This window comes from Caenorhabditis remanei, chromosome I (assembly GCF_010183535.1).
Source record: "Caenorhabditis remanei strain PX506 chromosome I, whole genome shotgun sequence".
Lineage (NCBI taxonomy): Eukaryota > Metazoa > Nematoda > Chromadorea > Rhabditida > Rhabditidae > Caenorhabditis > Caenorhabditis remanei.
This window is the reverse complement of record NC_071328.1, coordinates 1,643,671-1,663,730: the sequence shown is the minus strand read 5'-3', so window position 1 is coordinate 1,663,730 and position 20,060 is coordinate 1,643,671. Positions and strand designations below refer to the sequence as shown.

General features: G+C 38.5%; 3 protein-coding genes across 3 annotated transcripts; all 3 read left to right on the top strand.

The window, feature by feature from the left end:
- Nucleotides 1-3,982: 3,982 nt before the first annotated feature.
- GCK72_000229 (uncharacterized protein) lies at nt 3,983-10,140 on the top strand (the record flags this gene model as incomplete). Its single annotated transcript, XM_053722349.1, has 9 exons — nt 3,983-4,206; nt 5,020-5,184; nt 5,242-5,494; nt 6,358-6,505; nt 6,563-6,662; nt 8,076-8,366; nt 8,871-9,024; nt 9,810-9,950; nt 10,000-10,140. 9 exons carry the CDS (start codon nt 3,983-3,985, stop codon nt 10,138-10,140), a joined length of 1,617 nt encoding a protein of 538 aa, XP_053590994.1.
- Nucleotides 10,141-10,785: 645 nt separating this feature from the next.
- On the top strand, nt 10,786-12,869 carry GCK72_000228 (uncharacterized protein; the record flags this gene model as incomplete). Its single annotated transcript, XM_053722348.1, has 7 exons — nt 10,786-10,802; nt 10,863-10,938; nt 10,997-11,131; nt 11,181-11,327; nt 11,502-11,839; nt 12,354-12,573; nt 12,663-12,869. The coding sequence occupies 7 exons, from the start codon at nt 10,786-10,788 to the stop codon at nt 12,867-12,869; spliced, it is 1,140 nt and encodes a 379-aa protein (XP_053590993.1).
- A 1,122-nt stretch (nt 12,870-13,991) lies between these two features.
- On the top strand, nt 13,992-19,869 carry GCK72_000227 (uncharacterized protein; the record flags this gene model as incomplete). Its single annotated transcript, XM_053722347.1, has 14 exons — nt 13,992-14,055; nt 15,476-15,633; nt 16,310-16,462; nt 16,516-16,634; nt 16,681-16,702; nt 16,758-16,908; nt 16,955-17,114; nt 17,172-17,265; nt 17,312-17,446; nt 17,491-17,543; nt 18,890-19,050; nt 19,096-19,171; nt 19,540-19,718; nt 19,799-19,869. The coding sequence occupies 14 exons, from the start codon at nt 13,992-13,994 to the stop codon at nt 19,867-19,869; spliced, it is 1,596 nt and encodes a 531-aa protein (XP_053590992.1).
- Between the last annotated feature and the right edge of the window lie 191 nt (nt 19,870-20,060).

The following is a 20,060-nucleotide window of genomic DNA, read 5'->3' as shown; positions in this document are numbered from 1 at the left end:
AACTACAAAAATGTAGAGGGAGACTTTTTCTATAAAATAATATAAAATTTAAAATTATTAAACAAGTTTGAATAGAGTTACAAGCTTGCGAAATTGGTCATTTTTTGGAGATCCCCGTTTTGAAGTTTGACGGACTTAGCGAGTTTAATGTTTAAAAAAGCGTAAACTACTAATCCAAAGCTTTTAAATTGATCTAAATGATTGACGGAGACCGTAAAATAGCAAACTTTTGCACTTGTACCAGACAAGGCGACAAAATGGAACAAAAAGTGCCAAAAATTAGCGGGGAAGAATCAGAAATCAGAGATAATGAAATGAAGATTAGTGGGAAGTCTTTTCCACCGGTTTCTTAGTGAAGTTTGAGAAAAAAGTTTTTGGCTGAAATTTTTTCTAGTAGCCAAAAAAACTACTACAATAAAGAAGAAGCTAATCGGAAGTGGCAACCGGAAAAGCCTTCATCATCTTCTTTTCTCTTCTTCTCAATATATTTTCTTATTTCGAGTAGTGGTCAGTTGTGTATAATGACACCAAATGCATTTGACAGGTTCTTGTTGGTTAGGGGTCTTGTGGGTGAGTGTGTGTATATGTCTTTTGAATAATATATAAATCATATGGAGAAAAAAGAATAGAGACATGGGGGTAATTGGACATCTCTTCTCCCCCACTCTCTCTCAAAATTTTCAATTTGGCAACATTTGAGACATTTTGAATTCTGGGAAAATATGAATTTGAGCTATAGGTCATAAGAGAGATACATCATTGTGTTCAGAAAAAAAAGTAAAAAATAATAGTCAGTAGAAAGAATTGAACCCCGGATGCAAGATTGGTAGCCAGACTCCTTACCAGGTACACCACGAGTGCGGGCCGGCGGCGCGGAACCGAAGGCGGTGATGAAGGTAGCGGTGGCGCGCGGAAAGGGGGAAGTCGACACCTTTATTACAACCCTCGCCGCCGCGCCGCCTCCTCGCCCATTTGGTGTACCTGGTAAGAGGTCTGGCCACGAGAATAGCATCCGGGGTTCGATTCCGAGTAAGTCCTATTATTTTTTGCTTTTTGTAACGAGCATATTGGTATAAAAATCTTTGAATTTAGACTGAAAATAGCCGTGTTTCAATTGAAAAATTTTGAAAATAATACAATTTTTGTTATTCTTCAAAGTTTTTTGGTCCCTGTTCAAGTTTCATGGGTAAATAGACATCTTTGTAAATTGAAAATATGAAACTCGCCATAGCGCAAAAAAAGAATTCGAGGGGAACACATGGAAACAATAAAAGAGTGCTTTAGCAACCGCTGCTCATTGGCTATGAGAAAAAGGGGGAACTCCACGTCATTAAAATTTAGAAGTATGCACTTAAGCAAACGACTTAGAGATTACTGTAATTGTACTAAAGAAAAAAGAAAAAAAAACCTAAAAAGGGGGGAAATAGCCTCACTTATGTCTACACATACTCTTCTACAATATATAATTCATTTACAACTGAAGGCACTCTCCTCAGAGAAGACGTCGACGTCTTCTGAAGATTCTGAAGGGGAAGAAGAAGAAGACAAATCCGTAATCCCCTTTAGCCCCCTGGCGGAAAAAAGAGGAGGCGCCGCCCGTCGAAAAAGTTTTGTGTGCATAATTATAGAGAAAACGGATTGGTGTGGCTTTTTGACAGCAATGGGCGAGGAGAAAGAGAGCATTAAATTGATTGAGGTTTATTGGGGAGTTTGGACAGAAAAAATAGTTGCTCTATGGCTCATTGGGTTTTTTTGTTGAAGAAATTGTGAAAGTATGGGCGGTACGGAGATAGAGCCGGCTAGGGGATGACGTAAAAGGGGGATTTGAAAAAATTGAAAATTTATTTGGCATTCCTATAATAATACTCATAAACCCATATTTGTCAAGGCCCGAATACCCGGCTTCGAAAAATTTTCAAAAACTTTTTTTGCCATTTTTTCAATTTTTCATTCAGTTCTGAACCATAGTAAAATATTTGACTTTTTTTTGCGAAAAACCAATTATCAGGGATTTTTCTGCCCGGAAATGGTCTAAATTGGTCTCTGCTGGCCGAGTTTTTTGTTTTTGTGTTTCTAGGTCACTGGAAGTTCTTCCAGCCATGATTGTTACATTTTATTTGGTGTTGTCAGCCTAAACAATTATGAAAAAAACGTTAACGTGGCCTAGAAACCCAAAAACTAAAAAGTTCGGCCAGCAGTGACCAATTTAGACTATTTTCGGGATGAAAAGCCCGATTAATTGGCGCCAAAATTCAAATTTTTCGAAATGTTTGAATTTTTTTGCAAAAAAGTCAAAATTTTCGTCTATTTGAAGAAAATCTGAGAAATCATCTAAAATGCTCACATTTTCGAGGAAAAATTGAGAAAATGGTGAACAAAAATTCCAAAAAAAAATTTTTTTGTCTGAAACTCAAAAATACCAAATTTTCAGACAATGCCACCTACTAAAAGGGCACAGTGAGCACCGGAGCAACGAATGGAAAGAGCAGGAAGTTTTGAGGTGAGTTGGGGGGGGGGGAGTTTCTATGGTCTTTCTTCTTTTTTACTTCTTTTTTCTCTTTTTTCGGGTGAGCTGTGCTTCACTGAACTCGAATGACCCCCACCACTATAATTTTCGAGTTTTTACTCTATTTAGGCACTCAAATAGAAAAGAAAAAAGAAAAACAATAGATTTCCTATTGTCTGTTTTTGCTTTATAAGACTTTTAGGGTGTTTTTTTTTCCGTAAGGTGGCCTAGAAACCCAAAACTAGTCCCCCTAAAAAGTTTTTTGAAACAAAAAATACGTTGATGGCCTAAGAAATCAGTTGTTGGGAAACTAGGCTGTCGAAAAGAGATTTCAAAAACAATTTTGCGATTTTGGTGGTTGGTGGCTTAGAAACCCTTAAATCCATACTTGCAACGGGCTGGCCCGAAGGCCCGGCTGAAAAATTTGAAATTTTTTCCCAAAAATGTCGAATTTTTGACAATACTTCAGAATTCAATCAAAAGCTAGTTATGCATCAAAAAATTGAAATTTTTAATGTAAAATTTCAAAAAATTCAAAAAATTTGGTAAAAAATAGGTACCTTTTTTTGAAGTCGGGCCTTGAAAATTTTCTACCGGCCCTGGCCTTCGGGCCGGGCCTTAAATTTGCAAGTATGCTTAAACCCCTGAAACCCTTAGTCCTTCCGTTTTTTTGTTGCTGTGCGGTGGAGCGCGTTTGACAACTTTTCGAAATTAGTTCTTTGTTTTTTACAAAAACTTGTGTTTTCTACACAAGTCACACATATTATCACAGAAAAGATCCAGAAAAACGAGAATAATTATTCAAAATCCGATTCTCCACTTGTCCACGAGGAGTACACGGTGGAAAATTGAGTTTTCATTGTTTTTCGTCGATTTTCAACGATTTTTCGAGAATTTCTGGAATAATAACAGAATTTTCGTGAATTTATATGTTTTAAGCAAAAATCGGAATGTCTGAAAAATTTTCGCTGAAACACAAAAAATTTTCTTGTCCACGAGGAGTACACGGTGGAAAATTGAGTTTTGGACGGTTTTTATTGTATTTTTTGGATAAATACTATATTTCCGTGAATTTACATAAGAAATCGAAAAATCTGGTTTAAAAAAATTCCGAACATTTTTTCTGACTTTTCATAAAAACTTTAAAATTTATGGCCGTGGCCTAGAAAACTCCACGGGCACCGTGATGTGCAGTAGAGCACGTTTTCAATAATAAAAACTTTTTTTCAAAAAATTCTTGTGACCGTGACTTATTAGCTTACCACAGATCTTACAACTGCGCTCCACCGAAATCCTCTTGAAAAATGTATCTTTTTCTCTAAGTCTCTCAATTTCGCACACAATTTTTTTCGATTTCGGTAGAGCGCGGTTGTAAGAAGCGTGTCGTGCTAATAACGGCTCTTTTTTTCCAGAAGCTGCGTGCAAGCGCTCGAGGGTCGATGTTCTCGACGGAGCGAATATGCACACCAACAGAAAATGGCGGTGAAACAGCTAGTCGCGAAAATCGAAGTGATACTACTAAACGAGTTATCCGGTTACGTGGAGCGACGCAATGAACCAGATCGACGACTCATTTCTCGTCTAAATCGAGAATTGATTAATATCGATTCGAAAGATGATCGCCCCTCAATATATCATGTACCCTCACCGTCACGGCCGGCGTGGAAAACGTGGAATCTGGATGTGTCGGATCCGGCGAAGTGAGCTTTTCATGGAAAATTCCAAAATTTTGCAGTTATTTGAGCTAAAAAATGAGAAAAACGGACAGGAAATGAGAAAGTTACAGAGTTTCGAAAATTTTCGAAAATCCAAAAAACTTGAGTTTGATGTTTCTCGCTCAGTTTTGACTTTATTCTTCCAAAAACGACATTATTGAATTCAGCTCGTTGAGAGCTTTCATAAAAGTATAATCATGCCTAGGTTTTACTAAATTTGGGTCTCGACACGAAAACTACAGTAACCCAGCCATAACTCCGAATCGAGGCATGATTATACTTTTCTGAAAGCTCTCGGCGAGCTGATTTCAAAACTGTTATTTTTACTAAAATTGGAACAATCCTGAGAGAGATACCGCTATTTAAAATTTTCAAAAATTTTTGAAAATCCAAAAAACTTGAGTTTGATGTTTCTCGCTCAGTTTTGACTTTATTCTTCCAAAAACGACATTATTGAATTCAACTCGTTGAGAGCTTTCAGAAAAGTATAATCAAGCCTAGGATTCAATAAATTAGGGTCTCGACACGAAAACTACAGTAACCCAGCCATTACTCCGAATCGAGGCATGATTATACTTTTCTGAAAGCTCTCGGCGAGCTGATTTCAAAACTGTTATTTTTATTATGATCAGAGCAAATCTGTGTAATTTTTCAAAAATCCCAAAAAATTGAATTTTACTGTACTTTTCGTGCCGAGACCCAAATTTAGTAAAACATAGCCATGATTATACTTCTCTGAAAGCTCTCGGCGAGCCGAGTTCAAATTTCACTAAAACATCGTCTAAAACTTGTTTGCAGAATGCAAAAAGTGCTGGACATGACAGCAGACATAATGCGTCTACCCCGTCACTCTGTCACCGAATCCGACATTCCCGAGATCAAAAGTTCCTCCGATTGGGACGCCCGTCTCATGAGTCTATTCATTTGTGAGAGTATCGGGATAGTGCCGGTACAAGTGAGCGAGTGAGTTTTTTGTAGTCTTTGTAGTCTTTGTAGTCTCCTAAGTTTCTGTATTTGCAGTGCCCGTAGTGATATAATGTCGGTGACGACAGAAGACAGAAGACGTGGCTGCAGTGTCGACTCGTCGGTTTCGCGCTTTGTTCGAGAAGGACCGTATGTCTCATCGTTCCGCGAAAAATCGATACCGTTGGAGGAGACGCCGAGGCTGGGATCAGTTTCGTCGAGTAGTATATGTACTGTTGATACGAGACCTTCGAATGTCTCTTCCCTTCCGCCACTCACCGATTATAATTCTCATGCAAGCAGTATTTTGGTGAGTTTTTAAGGGAGAACTTGAAATTATAGCGTTTACAGAGAAAAAACCAGTTAAAATCGGTTGAAATCGATCAAAATTGACCTAAAATTGTAAAAATGCCCGTGTAGTCTGCGTGAAATCAAAAAAAACCTTTGTGTATTCTACATGAACAAGTGAAATCATGTTTTTTGAAGTTTTTACCAGAAAAATCGGTTGAAATCCGTTTAAATAGGCTGAAAATTGGCTGAAAATTGTGAAAGTGTCCGTGTAGTCCTCGTGGACAAGTTCAGTGTCAGATTTTGAAATTTCTAGTAAAAAAATCGGTTAGTAGGTCAACACAGTTCTTGCAACTGCGCTCCAAGGGAACACTCGAAATTTTAACGTTGACAGGGAAAGAATCTGTTAAAATCGTGAAAAACGCTAAAAATTTGGTTGTACTCCTCGTGAACAACTCAGAACTGCATCGCGAGGCGTAAGATTGCGGGAACGGGATTTCGCTGCGTAGCGACTTTGCCTTCGCCTAGGGATACTAAGTTGTAAAGCTCAATTTTGCCCGGTTTGTACGGTGAAAACGCGCTCTAATAGAATTCTTACAAACTTTTTCTTTTTAACCACTCAACACGCGCTGGCCGAGGATTTTCTTAAGCTATGGTCAACAAAAATGAAATTTGGTAGAAATTTGAAAAATGGGTCGAAAATCACTTTCTTTGATTCTATGCGAAATCTGAGAACTTGCTGCGTAGCGACCTCGGATACGGAGTTGAAGAGCCGATGCAAGATTCTGATATGTACCAGTTTTGATTTTGGAAATCTCAATTTCCAAAATCTGGAAATCCGGAAATTCAGACATCCGGACACCCTTCAACTTCCATATTTTGCAGAGTTCATCAATCACGCCGACACCGCGTGAAGAAGATGAGACGTCGTCGTTTTGTTTCGGAAAAAGTTACCTGACACGTCCGATTTGTGTCGAGGCATTCAGCACCCAGACGCGCCCCAACAAATTAGCGGTGACGGACAGTTGTGGAGGTATTTGATGGAGAACAAGGAAATTTGAAATTAACTTTGGAAACAACTAATTTGCAGGGGTCTACATAACCAACTCGCGAGGGGAAATCGAACAGAATATACTGATAAAGAACTCGTCGGCTAGCTCGGTTTGTGTCGATGAGAAGAATGAGTTGATGTGAGTTTTGGGTAGGGAATTTAAGGGGGGGGGGGACACCACTATTACAAAATTAAAGATTTTTGATATAAAGTCTTGCAGCTACAGTACCGTTATACAGTTTATCCTTTTCAGTTGAAATGACCAACTTTGAGAGGTTGTTACGGTGTCACTGATAGTAAATTATGCATAAACCATCCAGAACAAAGGTAGAACTCCATTTTTGTAGTTGACAACTTTTTTGTACGGACACTCCCTAGAGAGTTATGGTCATTTTAAGACGATCGCATTATTTTGCACTGAAATTGGTCGATACCTAACTTTCTATGGAGTGTCCGTACAAAAAAGTTGTCAACTACAAAAATGAAGTTCTAATTTTGATCTGTACGGTTTATCCATAATTTACTTTGTGGGACAATACCGTAACACCCTCTGGTCATTTTCAACTCAAAAAGGCGAAATTGTATATCTTACTGTACGGTACTGTATTAAACCAGTATAATTCTGTTTTCGAGATAAAGTGGTACAACTTTTTGAAAATTGGTCATCCCACTAAACAAAATATACTGAAAACAACTAAATGTTCAAAGTTCAGATATTGAGTAAGCGTGTAATTCCATTATGCTAGTCGTAATATCTCAAAATCGGCCTGAAGACATATGAGACTGTCTGATTTTCTGAAAATTCAGTTCTAAGCATACTTGTCAATCGGGCTAAGCTTCAAACACAATGCTTTGACATACCAAAATGCAGATCTCAGCGATTTCTATAGCAGTGACATACTACAGACCGGATGGCTAATCTTTAATGTGTCGTGAGCTGGGAAAAACTGCCTAAAACGCGAAAGTGGTTAAAAAGATCATTCTAGTCCGGCTCCGGTCCGTAGTCGGCCACCGATATAGAACTCGTCGAGATCTACATTTTGGTATATTCTTCAACTCGTAATATTGCGTTTGAAGCGAGTTTCGCACCGATTTACTAATGAAAATACTTTTAATCTAACTAACAAAAATTTGCCGGCCGACTTAACCATAGGTCGCTCAAACAGGAAGTAAAAAACATTCAAAAATAGGTGATCAAAAATCTCATTTAAAAAAAGCGCGAAAATAGAAATGCAAAGATCCAAATCTGTTCGCACTTCAAAGAGCAGAAGGAGATGAGGGGCTTGTCCTCTTTTTCCCTCATCCACTTGAGAAAATGATTGAAAACCGAAAAGAGAAAATGGAAAAGATTGTGAGAACTTGAGAAAAGGAAATAAAGTCTAGAAGCGAATGGTGGCCTAGAATCCGATTAAAGTTGAGCGGAATTCCGTTTTCCGCCGGGGTTTTTATAACAAAACAACACCAAAATTGTCTATCAAAAATGATTTTGGTCAGTGTAACTCACTAACTTACACTGACCGAAACTTACAGTGACCAATCCTTTTTCCTCTAGGTACGTCAGCGTAATGCAATCCAAGGGTCGATCCATCCACGTCTTCGACGTAGCCGCCAATTGTCGTAAAGTCGAAGTGATCGCGTGTCCAAGAGACCCAAAAATCGAGATGAGCAGGACGCGATGGATTACGGTAGGACCGCGTGGCCACCTATTTATGACTTCTGGAGATAATATCAAAAGTGCACTGTGGACGTATATAAGGAGTAAGAAGGCGTGGAAACTTTTGAAGGAATCGAGGAAGTCGAGATATCAGTATTTGACGGTGGCTGAGGATCAGGCGGATTATAAGTGAGTTTCTTATAAGGGAAGTCTTTGGAGACGCGGCTTTCAAACGACCTATAATTTTGCTTATAGGTATTTTCGACCGCGGGGAGTCCATTTCTGCAGTCAAAACCTGCTAAATCATTCTGTGAGTCGAGTTATGAGCTCTCAAACTATTCATATGGTCAAGCTTTTTCACATTGAATTCCAATTCGGCAAATAGTATACGCCACCGCGCCATTCCATTTATGTTCCCCAGCAGTTGACCTGTGCTCGTACGGTGCAAAAATGAGAATATCTTGCTTATACTACTTGTCGATTTGAAATACCATGTGAAAAAGCTTAACCATGTGAAAAGTTTGAGAGCTCATAACTCGGCTCATAGAGACATTTAGCAGGTTTTGACTGCAGAAATGGACTCCCCGCGGTCGAAAATACCTATGACCAAATTTGTAGGTAGTTTGAAAGCCACGTCTCCAAAGACTTCTCTTGTTATTCCAATTCTGAAAATTGTGTAATGGAAATTTTCAGAGCGGTGGTGTTACTGACTTGCGATGCTGCAAACAATCGTCTATTGTTATTTGTGATTGACCATTCCATGAGTCTGATAAATGAATATGACCTCAGTAAGACATATCGATTGAATGAACATGTTCATTCGCCGGCGTCTGCTATTGTTGATAAGGTATTTTTGAATTTTTTTGAAATTTTTTTTTGAAAAACGAGAGCTTTTGAATGGTTAAAAAAATCTTGCTGATCCGACTGAAAGTTATACAGAAAACCAATTTGATACAAAGGTTTGATCAACTCTCAAATCATGCGACTTTTTTTTAAATTAGGTCATATCGATAGAGAAAAACGAGAGCTTTCTGATGGTATAAAAATCTCGCTGATCCGACCAAAATTGGCAAAGTTATAAAGAAATTTTGACTACATATACTACAGAATTCAATGAAAAGGCAGTTTTGCATCAACAAATAGGATTTTTTTAACCACTTTTTTTGACACAAAAATATACTGGTTTGTGTTAAACATTATAATTCTCAAAAACCTTCGAATCCCATAAAAATCAACGAAGTTTTTTCCTGAAATATCTGAAATTTTTCGAAAATTAAAAAAAAAAGTTTTCTGGACCAACCCCTGAATCGTCCTTTTTAAGCCGAATGTCTTTAATACAACCATATTTTAGTCGGTTCCGAAGCGTACCAGCTAATACGGTCGCCTCAAAATCGGACAGTACTACACAGGGGTGCGAGGCGTAAGGTCCGCGTTGCGTGCGCGTCGCGTTTTTTATTAAAAGATACAACAAACACACTCTAAACTTGGATTAGGCACTCCGCCAAGTCGTTTTTTGGCACCGTGCCGAAAAACTGTGCGACATAGCGCGTGTACATATCTGTTTGACCCGTTTTGAAAACAGACATTTCGAAACCAGACGTTCAAAAACCATGACCCCCCATATTTTTGTAGAACGGAAACCTCCTGATCCTCGACTACGCCAGTGGCAAACTATGGATCCTTCTATCCGGCGTCAAAGGTGTCCGTCGGTTGAAACAAGTCAGCCTCCCAGAAATTGTACGACCTCAGGAAGCACTCGGAATTTGTTCAAGGGTAACAAATTATCGATTTTTATTATATTTCCCAAGTTCTTATATTCCAGGGCGACGTACTGTACCTAGCCCTTTTCAATCGTCGTGAAATCTTGTGTACCCGGTATCTAGAAGACGGCGTCTTCAAATCTGCACCCGCTACGTCATCACCAATTCAACAGAGACGCAGTTTGAGTCTACCGAGGACTTAATGGGGGAATCCTCTAATTAGTCTATAATTAACGAGCTTATATTAGGCATCATATTGTTTGTCTCAACGGGGAAAGTATTGAAATTTTTAAATGTTTTAAATTCTTTAATTAAAATGATATTATTGTTAATCACTTTTTATGTGCCTTTTTTTGGAAAAATAAATTATGGAAAACTTTTTTTTGAAAAATTGCTATGAAAGGTTCGCGGCGTACAAAATAGTAAACTGCGAAAATTGGGATTTGATTTTTGTGTGATCTACCAAACCAAACGACACAAGAATTTGGCCTCTGGCACTTTTGAGTCCGTAGATTCCGAATCTGAAATAAAATTCTGAAAAATCATTTTGTGAACCGAGTTTTAGCCCGTCAAACTTTTCTGATGGTTTTGAAGCCGCTCAAATCCCGCCAAACACGTTCACGACAAAATGCAGAGAAATCTTGCTACCGTAATCCTCAAATTTGAAATCTCGCTGAAATTACAGAAAAAAGCCTTAAAACTCGATAAATTAACTAAAATTTAAATTTTTGATAAAATAAACGCGTGGCCTAAAAATTTTTTTTCAAAAAATTTCAAAATTTCGATTTTTCAAAATTTCCAAAAAGTCAATCATTCCTATTCTTATACTTGGTCTATCTTCGTGAAAAATGGCTAATAAAGAAAAGTGAGTCCCCCCGTAAGCTCCGCCCCTCTAAGGACCCGTAAGCTCCGCCCTCCCTTTCAGACTTCCAGAAGAAGACATTAACCTACCGTACTATCATGGAGCACTAATGAATCAAGATGCCGATCAACTTCTTGTGGTACTGTACTTTTTCGATTATCGATTGATTTTATCGATTTTTATCGATTTTGTTGTAGAACGACGGTGACTACATGATAGTGATGAAAATGAGTCCAGAGTTGAACAAAATGCAATTATTTCTGACGGTTCGGCTTAAAAAAGGCATCCGGAGGTATGAGATCAAGCGGACACCGTCGAGCGCCAAATTTGCGGTAGGTCAAATCACAGAAAAATGTTTTGAAACTTTTTTGAAAATTTCAGAACAAAAGTGCGTCAAACATTGGTAAACTGGTGGATATGTTGATAAAGGAGACAGTGGAAGTGAAAGGGGAACGTGTTATACTGAAACGGGCGATTCCGAAAGGCAAATTTCAGCTTATGCATAAGGATGTCGACTTTAAAAAGAAGGTGAGGAGGCGCGCCGCGCCTCGCTAGGTATCCCTTTTATCACCACCTCCGCACCGTTTATTTTTTGGCGGCCGTGTGGCGCAATGCCTGCGCTTTTGCCCAGCGTGCGCACCTACCCGGGTTCGACACCCCGCTCCCTTTATTTTCTGTTTTGCAACCTTTTTCTTTTACCAGCTTGGCTCGGGAGCCTATGGTACAGTATACCGGGGTCGATTAACCAAAACCAACACAAAAATCGCTGTGAAAAAGTTGGATACGGAGGGAAACGACGAGGAAATGTTGGCGGAAATGATGAAGGAGGCGAGAGTGATGCAGTTGTACGACCATCCGAATATTGTGAAATTCTATGGATACATTTTGGATGATATCCCCTATTTATTGGTGTTGGAGTACTGTAACGGTGGTTCTGTGGAGGATCGACTCGTGGAGAAGGGAGCCAAGTTGAGCACACAGACCCGGTCCCTGTATACATACCATGCGGCGTGTGGAATCGATTATTTGCATAAGAAGAAGTGGGTTTTTTTTTCACTAGGAGTTGTTTTATCTGAATAGTACCTGAAATTTCCTTTAAATAGAGGCAAAAATCAAAAAGAATGATTGAAAACTCGCAAAGTTACAGATTTTCGAAAAATTTCGAAAATCCCAAAAATTTGAATTCGATGTTTCTCGATCCGTTTAGACGTTATTTTCACGAGGACTACATTTTTAAATTCAGCTCGGCGAGAGCTTTCAGAAAAGTATAATCATGCCTCGATTCGGAGTTATGACTGGGTTACTGTAGTTTTCGTGTCGAGACCCGAATTTTTTAAAATCTAGGCATGATTATATTTTTCTGAAAGCTCTCAACGAGCTGAATGCAAAAATGTGATCCTTAAGAGAATAGAGTAAAAACTGAGCAAGAAACATCGAATTCAAATTTTTTTGGACTTTCGAAAATTTTTCGAAAATCTGTAAGATCTGTTTTTAGCTTCAAAACATGACATTTTTCCAAGTTTCCTATGCAAAAATCGCTTTTTTCATTCTCAGATGCATCCACCGTGACATCGCCGCGCGTAACTGTCTCATCCACAAGGATATCGTGAAAATCGCGGATTTCGGTATGTGCCGCGCGACGTCGATCTACAAAGTGGACCTGAACAAGCCCACAAACATCCGTTGGTTGGCTCCAGAAGTTTGGGACAACGGAGAGACGCGTGCCAACACTGACATCTACGCGTTCGCCGTGATGATGTGGGAGTTCTACGAGGTACCGTATGACACACCGTACAGCGCGTGGAAGGGTTACGTGGTGAAGGTAAGGGCCTAGGAATCCCCCTGATGAGTTTTCTCTTCCAGCAAAAAACTCGTGGTGGGTACCGTCTCCCGACGCCTGCCGGCATGCCTCCAGAGATTGAGGAGATTATGAAGGAGTGTTGGCACGTGGATCCCAATAAGCGTCCGACGGCTTCTGAATTGAAGCAAAAGCTAGAGGAAGCTATCACCAAAGCGGAGGGCTCGACTGGGCTGGAGAAGAGCAAGAGTCAGACGAGCAATCAAAATTAGAACTCAATTAGAAGATTTTATGGAGCAATAAAAACATTTTCAGTGTCTTTTCATTTTTACAGTTGTACAGACTTGCATAAAAAGAAATGGGTTTTGTCACTAGGAGTTGCTTTATTTGAGGAGTACCTAAAATTTTCTTCGAGTAGAGGCAAAAATCAAGAAGAATGCTTGAAAACTCGCAGAGTTACAGAATTTCGAAAAATTTCGAAAAGTATATGTAGAGCAGAGTTGCGCGGAATTCCGACTTCCGAGCTGTTTTTCACTTCCGACTTCCGGCTTCCAACTTCCGTTTTGAAAATTTTACTTCCGACTTACGTTATCAAAATTTTACTTCCGACTTCCGACTTCCATTTTCGGATGTTTACTTCCGACTTCCGTCATTCCATAATTGTGGGTTTTCGGAAAAGTACATCTCGCAGAAATAGAAGAAAAAATGGTCTAAAAAGACAGAAAATGAGCTTTTCTTCAGCCAAAAACTAATTTTTCACTGATTTTCGCGAATTTTATGAACTTTTTCTAGGAGTTTTTGAATCTTTGCGAAAAAATCTACTTCCGACTTCCGACTTCCGACTTCCGGGCGTTTTTTCACTTCCGTCTTCCGTCTTCCGACTTCCGGATTACGAATTTTACTTCCGACTTCCGACTTCCATGTTAGAAAAAATCACTTCCGCGCAACTCTGATGTAGAGGTCTTCTTTCTCAGAATCACTCTGATTTAATTGAAAATAACTTTTTTGAACTGGTCCTTTGGTCTAGCCTGCGTCAACATTTCTCGAGTTTTTGTGGGATTTCAAATATCCGTTCTTCTTTTTTGTGGTTCCAATTTTCCTCATAGATGACCTTCAGGACGAGTTCTCCTCGGTTGTTGATCCCGTCAGCCACAAGATAGAGGGGACCACCTGTCTAGGTTGAAGAGACCTGGGAGATGGCAGAGTTTTCAGTGTAAAGAAAGCAAACTCGAGGCACATTGTAGACGCAGGCTAAGAAGGCACACATGTGACTTTGAAACCCATTTGTTGAATTATTTTTTTTCTTTATCTTTTCAAGAAAACGAAAAAAAATATGGATGAAAGTTTCACGATTTGACAGAAATATGAGAGATGATTGTTTCAGCAAATCATCTATGCTTCTGAAATTTTCGATACTTCTTTTGCTGCTCACGCCGTTAGCAACATCTAAAGAGAAAGGTATGAGTATTGAAAATATGCATACTTGTCACGGGCCAGGGCCGGCCCGCTCGGCCCGTTTTGGAAATTTTGAATAAAAATTCAAAATTCAATAAAAAGGTAAATAAGTATGATAATTTAAGCATTTTTACTCTAAATTTTCGAAAATTTTCAGAAAAGTATGTTACAAAATGAGTACACATTTTTGAATCCGGGCCAAGAGAAATTTCGACCCGGCCCGATTTTTGACAAGTATGAAAATATGGTATTGTTCTCTTTATTCTTGACCAATAACGATTTGGTGAATTTTTATTGAAAAGATTTACCGAAACGCTCATTTACCGGTCATTCATCTAAAATCGTTCAAACTTTATTATACCTATTTTGGGGTGGCACCGTGCACGGTCTTCCACACTGCGAAAAAGAACTGCAAGTTCTTTTGTTTTTTGCACTGAAAATGCAGTATTTTTCAGGTTTTTAGACGTCGCAATGGATGAAAAAGTGTCCCTTCCATAAGAATTGTGAAAAATTATATTTTCTATTTTATGAGCCAAAAAACGCGAGTTTTGGTCAGAAATTGACTTTTTTGATACAGAAAAACCGGTTTTCAGAAAAATATGTATACCCTTTTGGCAGAAAACTGTTTCAAACGACAATTGCAAATAATGTACTTGAGGAGGCTCTGAAAACGTTAAAATTATCAGAAAATATGTATATTGGCTGAAATTGCTGAAAATCTCATTTTTCTGAAAATCAGTTTTTCTGTATCAAAAAAGTCAATTTCTTACCAAAATTTACGTTTTTTGGCTCATAAGATAGAAAATATAATTTTTCACAATTCTTATGGATGGGACACTTTTTTCATCCATTGCGACGTCTTAAAACCAGAAAAATACTGCATTTTCAGTGCAAAAAACAAAACAATTGAACTAAAACGTGAAAAAATCGGCTTCACGTTCCTTGTAGTTCTTTTTCGCAGAGTGGGAGACCGTGAGAAAAATTGAGCGGATTCAATTTTCACAGAATTGAATGATAAGTCAAGAACAGTGAAAGCAGTGGAATTTATAGAAAGTTGGGGTCTAGAATTTTCAACGGCGCGTTGGAGCAAGTTTGCTCGTCTTGCATTGGACTAAAAATCAAACCAAGTGGTTTCTGAAAAGATCACCGTGTTCACGACTTTCACCTTACACTGTGCAGATCTTTATGTTGTTAAATTTCTAAAAATTATAGTTATCATCGTGAATGATCGCTCAGACCAAACACACTGACCAAAGTACCAGCAATTAGAAAAAAAAACCGCAAAGTTATCAGTTTTCAGTGGGGGTCGAACTCAAATTGTTAACAAATTTATCGGTAAACGGTAATTTTTCAATTTTGCTACTACACCGGTATTAAAAAAGAACTTTTCAAATCATGAAAATACATATTTATCTCTTTTCAGGTGAACATATAGAAGAATTCCTGAAAGCCCTTGTGACAGTGACTACGAGAAGCGATGACGTGTTGCTGACATTCAAACAACTCCCAAATCAATTGGATCATTTGATGAAAGTTGCTGTTCCAATAGGGGCTATGAGAAATGTAAATTCTACGCTAGAGGTGAGCAAATGCTACCTGTAACAAATAACGACAAGAGTAAACAAATTCCAAAAAAAATCATCCGAATGTGCGCCAACAAGTTTCATTCTATTTTTCTGACCCGTCTTTATGAGCTATTCCTTGGCGTATACACCTTACAGGAGGACTGAAGTAATATTTTTTAATTTCAGATTCTCATACTTCAGGAAATTTTGAACAACTTTCATCATTGGAGCATGTGCTAAAAATCGCTCTTAACGCCCTAAATTCACGTTTTCCCGGCTCAAAAGGAGCCTAAATGGGAGAGTTTTCCCACGCAAATTTTTGTCCCGTGTAGTCCTCTCGGACAATTGAATTTATATCGTAAAAAAAGAAGAAAAACAGGAAATTTTGTTGAAAAAAGCAAGACAACGAAGAATCGAGAAATAAAAAGAAATAATATTGTCCGAGAGGACTACACGGGACAAAAATATGCGTGGGAAAATTCTTGCATCTAGGCTCCTTTTGAGCCGGAAAACGGGCATTCGAGGCGTTTAGAGCGATATTTGGCACATGCTCCAATGATGAAAGTTGTTCAGAATTTTCTGAAGTATCAGAATCTGAAATAAAAAAATATGACTTCTGTCCTCCTTTAAAGAGATAAAAAAATTGCACTCAAATTGTACTTGGAATCGCACATTTAAAAATGATATTGCAGAAATCAAGCCAAGAATATAAAGTTCTTATGGATTTACAAAACCGAACGAAAGCAATCTTCCAAGAACGCAATGACAGAGGGACAACTGAGGGAAGGTCACATTTATCGCGAATGTGGCAGCCAAATGTGGCAGTTAAATGGAATTATGAAGAAGTAAGCTCCGTTCCTCCAATTCTTTGAACCGTTGTTGAAATCTCTCATTTCAGGCAGTGACACATCCTTTATTTGAGATGGAGTTCTGGACAGAGAAATACCTTGATCCCGAGTCGTTCAAGGAAGACGGGGATATTAGAAACTACAAAGAAGCTTGTCTCACCAGTAATACGTAAGTGGTTGCTACGCAATTCGTCACACGAATTACGATTTTTCAGGGCCCCAAAAAAGATGTTGAAGGTATGAGTTTGAGTACAAGACCCTTTCCGAATTATTACTGTAAAACTCTTTTTAGCATATAATATATCGATTGGTCACCAGCTGTGGAGCCCCTGTCACGTCAGAGGAGGTCAAACTTCTAACAGACCGTCGTGCATATTTAACGAAGGTGCATCTTAATTTGACCGCTGGGGGTCCTTTTCCAGACCCAAGCCGTTACATGATAGGTACTCGGAAAAAGAATTAAATTAAACATAATTTGACGAATTACAGAATTTTCGTCTCTTTCCCAACAGCTCCTCAACAAAACTGTTCTTAATGAAGAACTTTCCGTTTTCCATAAATATTTCATGGGACATGATGACGCAATGGATGTTTTTCTTCACGAGATAAGCCATCGCCCGTCGATTTATCTAGACCTCTATGAAGAACAGTGAGCGGAACAGTAGTCCATTCAGTGGTACCAACAGTTTCTTCAAAACATTTTCAGCTGCCTTCTCCACGCGTTGATCGCCGTATCCAATTTTAATTATGTCTCGGTTGAGGCGTTTGTATCCAGGCTGATCAATGAAATAACAGACCTGGCAAGTTAAATTTTCTTTTGTAAAATCTGTTCATTTCGATATTCAGACGTACTATGCGGCGATTTGCGCGGATGTTTTACATAACGGAGGCGCTCGTTCCATCGAAGTCTATACTGAGGGAATTATTGAGGATGTGAATCGAATTGTCACATTCGCATTGAATTACATCAACGAGTCTCTTGTACGTTTGTTTAAGCATTTCAAGATTTCAACTTGTCTTTGTAGGTTTCGGCTTGGCCGGTAGTTCATCAAGGAATATTATCAAATTATATTGCACAGTCCTTCAAAGTGATAATCCGCGACAGAGCGCGATTGCGACGATCGCTGGCGCGATTCTCGTTTTTCAGCTTAAAACCGATTATACACCGATTTCTCGAAATTTCAGCATTTTCGCTGGTTCAAAAGTAGTAACAAATGTTCTGCGGACAAAAATACATCGTTTAAGTGTAACCTTCTCTCACATTGTCGAAAAATAAGAGAGTTGAAAGACTTTTAAGAAAATCAACTAAAAAAACCATTTTTTGCCATTTTCAGAAGAAATACGAAAAATTGGAGCGATTTCATTTGTTCTCGTTAAGTAACATTTATGAAGATGACTGTTGCGAACATTTTAAGCCTAAATACGTGTTATAATATTCAGAACTGGAATTATTGAATCAATTTTTAAGTTCAACTTTTTTCAAAAAATTCAGTTTTTTGTTAATTTTTCGGTCTAGAAGTACTTGAAAGGATTCAAAATAGCATAACGGCAACTGGAAATACTTAATTAGCAGGAGAAATGCACTTTTTATTGAAAATTCGAGAGTTTTTTGTTTCTCAAAAAAAAAATAAAACTGACTTTTTGGCGTTGAAAAGCGGTATATCATGGTTTGATGGGCACCTATTCACTTCTACGCCTTTTTTTTCGACGAATTCACTCGTTTTATCATAGATCTCGGCAATTTTGCTCGCATGCTCAATTAATTGAATTTCGGGTTACTGTAGAATTTAAAGGGAGGCGACACAAAACTTTAAAAAACGGGAAGCGCGCCAGCTATGTCTGTTGTGCGCATTATCACTTTGAATGACTGTGTATTGTCCGGACGATGCATGACAACCCCAAATTTACAAAACAAGAGATAATGAAACTAGTGACTAATAATACACGTTCAACACTCCTCCACACAGGAATACCCAAGTCAGTGTTTATCGTTCGACCAGATTTTTTGTTTTTCAGGAAAAGGACTCCTAGACTGAGAAATCAAAATGATAAAAATATTCGTTAAAAGCATACTTGTCCACCGGGCCGACACGGGCCGGCGCATAACTCGCGTCAAATTGAACATTATGAGCTGAAAAATATACAAAAATGTAGATCTCGACGAGTTCTATGTCCGTGACCTACTACGGGTCGGATGTCTATTCGTTGATATGCCGCGGGCCGAGAAAAAGTGCCAAAAAAGCCATTCTAGCCCGACCCGCGGTCCATTAACGAATAGTCATCCGGCCCGTAGTAGGTCACGGACATAGAACTCGTCAAGATCTACATTTTGGTATATTTTTGAACTCATAATATTAAGTTTGAAGCGAGTTACGAGCCGGCCCGGTTGACAAGTATGGCTAAAAGTTTGTAACATTCTTTCAGGTATGAATATGAAATAGCAATGTTCCACCGTGATGAAAAATACCAATTTTACTTTAATTCCACGGAAAATACTGATCACTGCTATTCCAAACAAAACGAGACAGGCTTTGACTTTGTGATTGGACGAATTTCTTACAACGCAACAGATGACACACAAAAACGTAACGATCTTAAAACATTGTACAAAAAATATATTGTTTTTGCAGGTGAAGTTAAAGACAAGATATCTCGTCTGGAAAAATACGTTCAGAAGTTGGACCATATGATTAAGCCCGCAATGGAGTAAGTTTTTCACTAACTAGAAAAATATCAGAATAAAAAAAAGCAGACTTGTCACGGGCCGGGCCGGGCCGAAATCAGGAAAAATTTTGGCCCGACCCAACCCGGCCCGGCCCGCCGGGCCGAACTCAGAAAAAATCTCGGCCCGGCTCTTTTGAAACATTTTCAGTTTTTGATTTTTTTTTCTGGAACTTTTTTGAAATTTTAGGAAAAATGTGAATATGTATGATAATTTAAGCATTTTACTCTATTTTTTCAAAAAATTTCAAATAAAATTTGGTAAAAACGGGTTCCCATTTTTTGAAATCAGGAAAAATTTTGGACCGGCCCGGCCCGATTTTTGACAAGTCTGAAAAAAAGAGAATTTGCAGCGATATGTATGCCGTCAACGATATTAAAGCGGTGGCCGAAACTCTGGAGACGATATTTGCAGATGGATTACTTTCGAAAGACAACTTCCATGGTTGGGCGATTTCCCGTGAATGGTCTTATTGTTCTTGTCCCGAAATAGATTATTATGTGTCATCCTACGATCTCAGCGAGTTAAAAAGTAACTTCTCAATTAACTACCATAACAAAGGCAATATTTTCGAGTATTGTGAAGAATTTAAGTTTTTCTTCTTCATTTAGAAACATCGCCACCTTCCTACTTCTTCACTGTATCATTTTTTGGATTTGTTGTTAATAAAGCTGCACGTTAAGAAAATGGACACAATTTTATTGATAGAAAGGTTTTGAAAAGATTTTTTAACTGTTGAAAAAGTATTCGCTCATAAACTTAATCACCGGATCATTCAGTATCGCCGTGTGGATGTAATCATCGCGATTTGTGCGAGTAGAACTTACTCCAAAACGCATGGAACAATAGACTAGCCACTGATCCGGAGTAGTT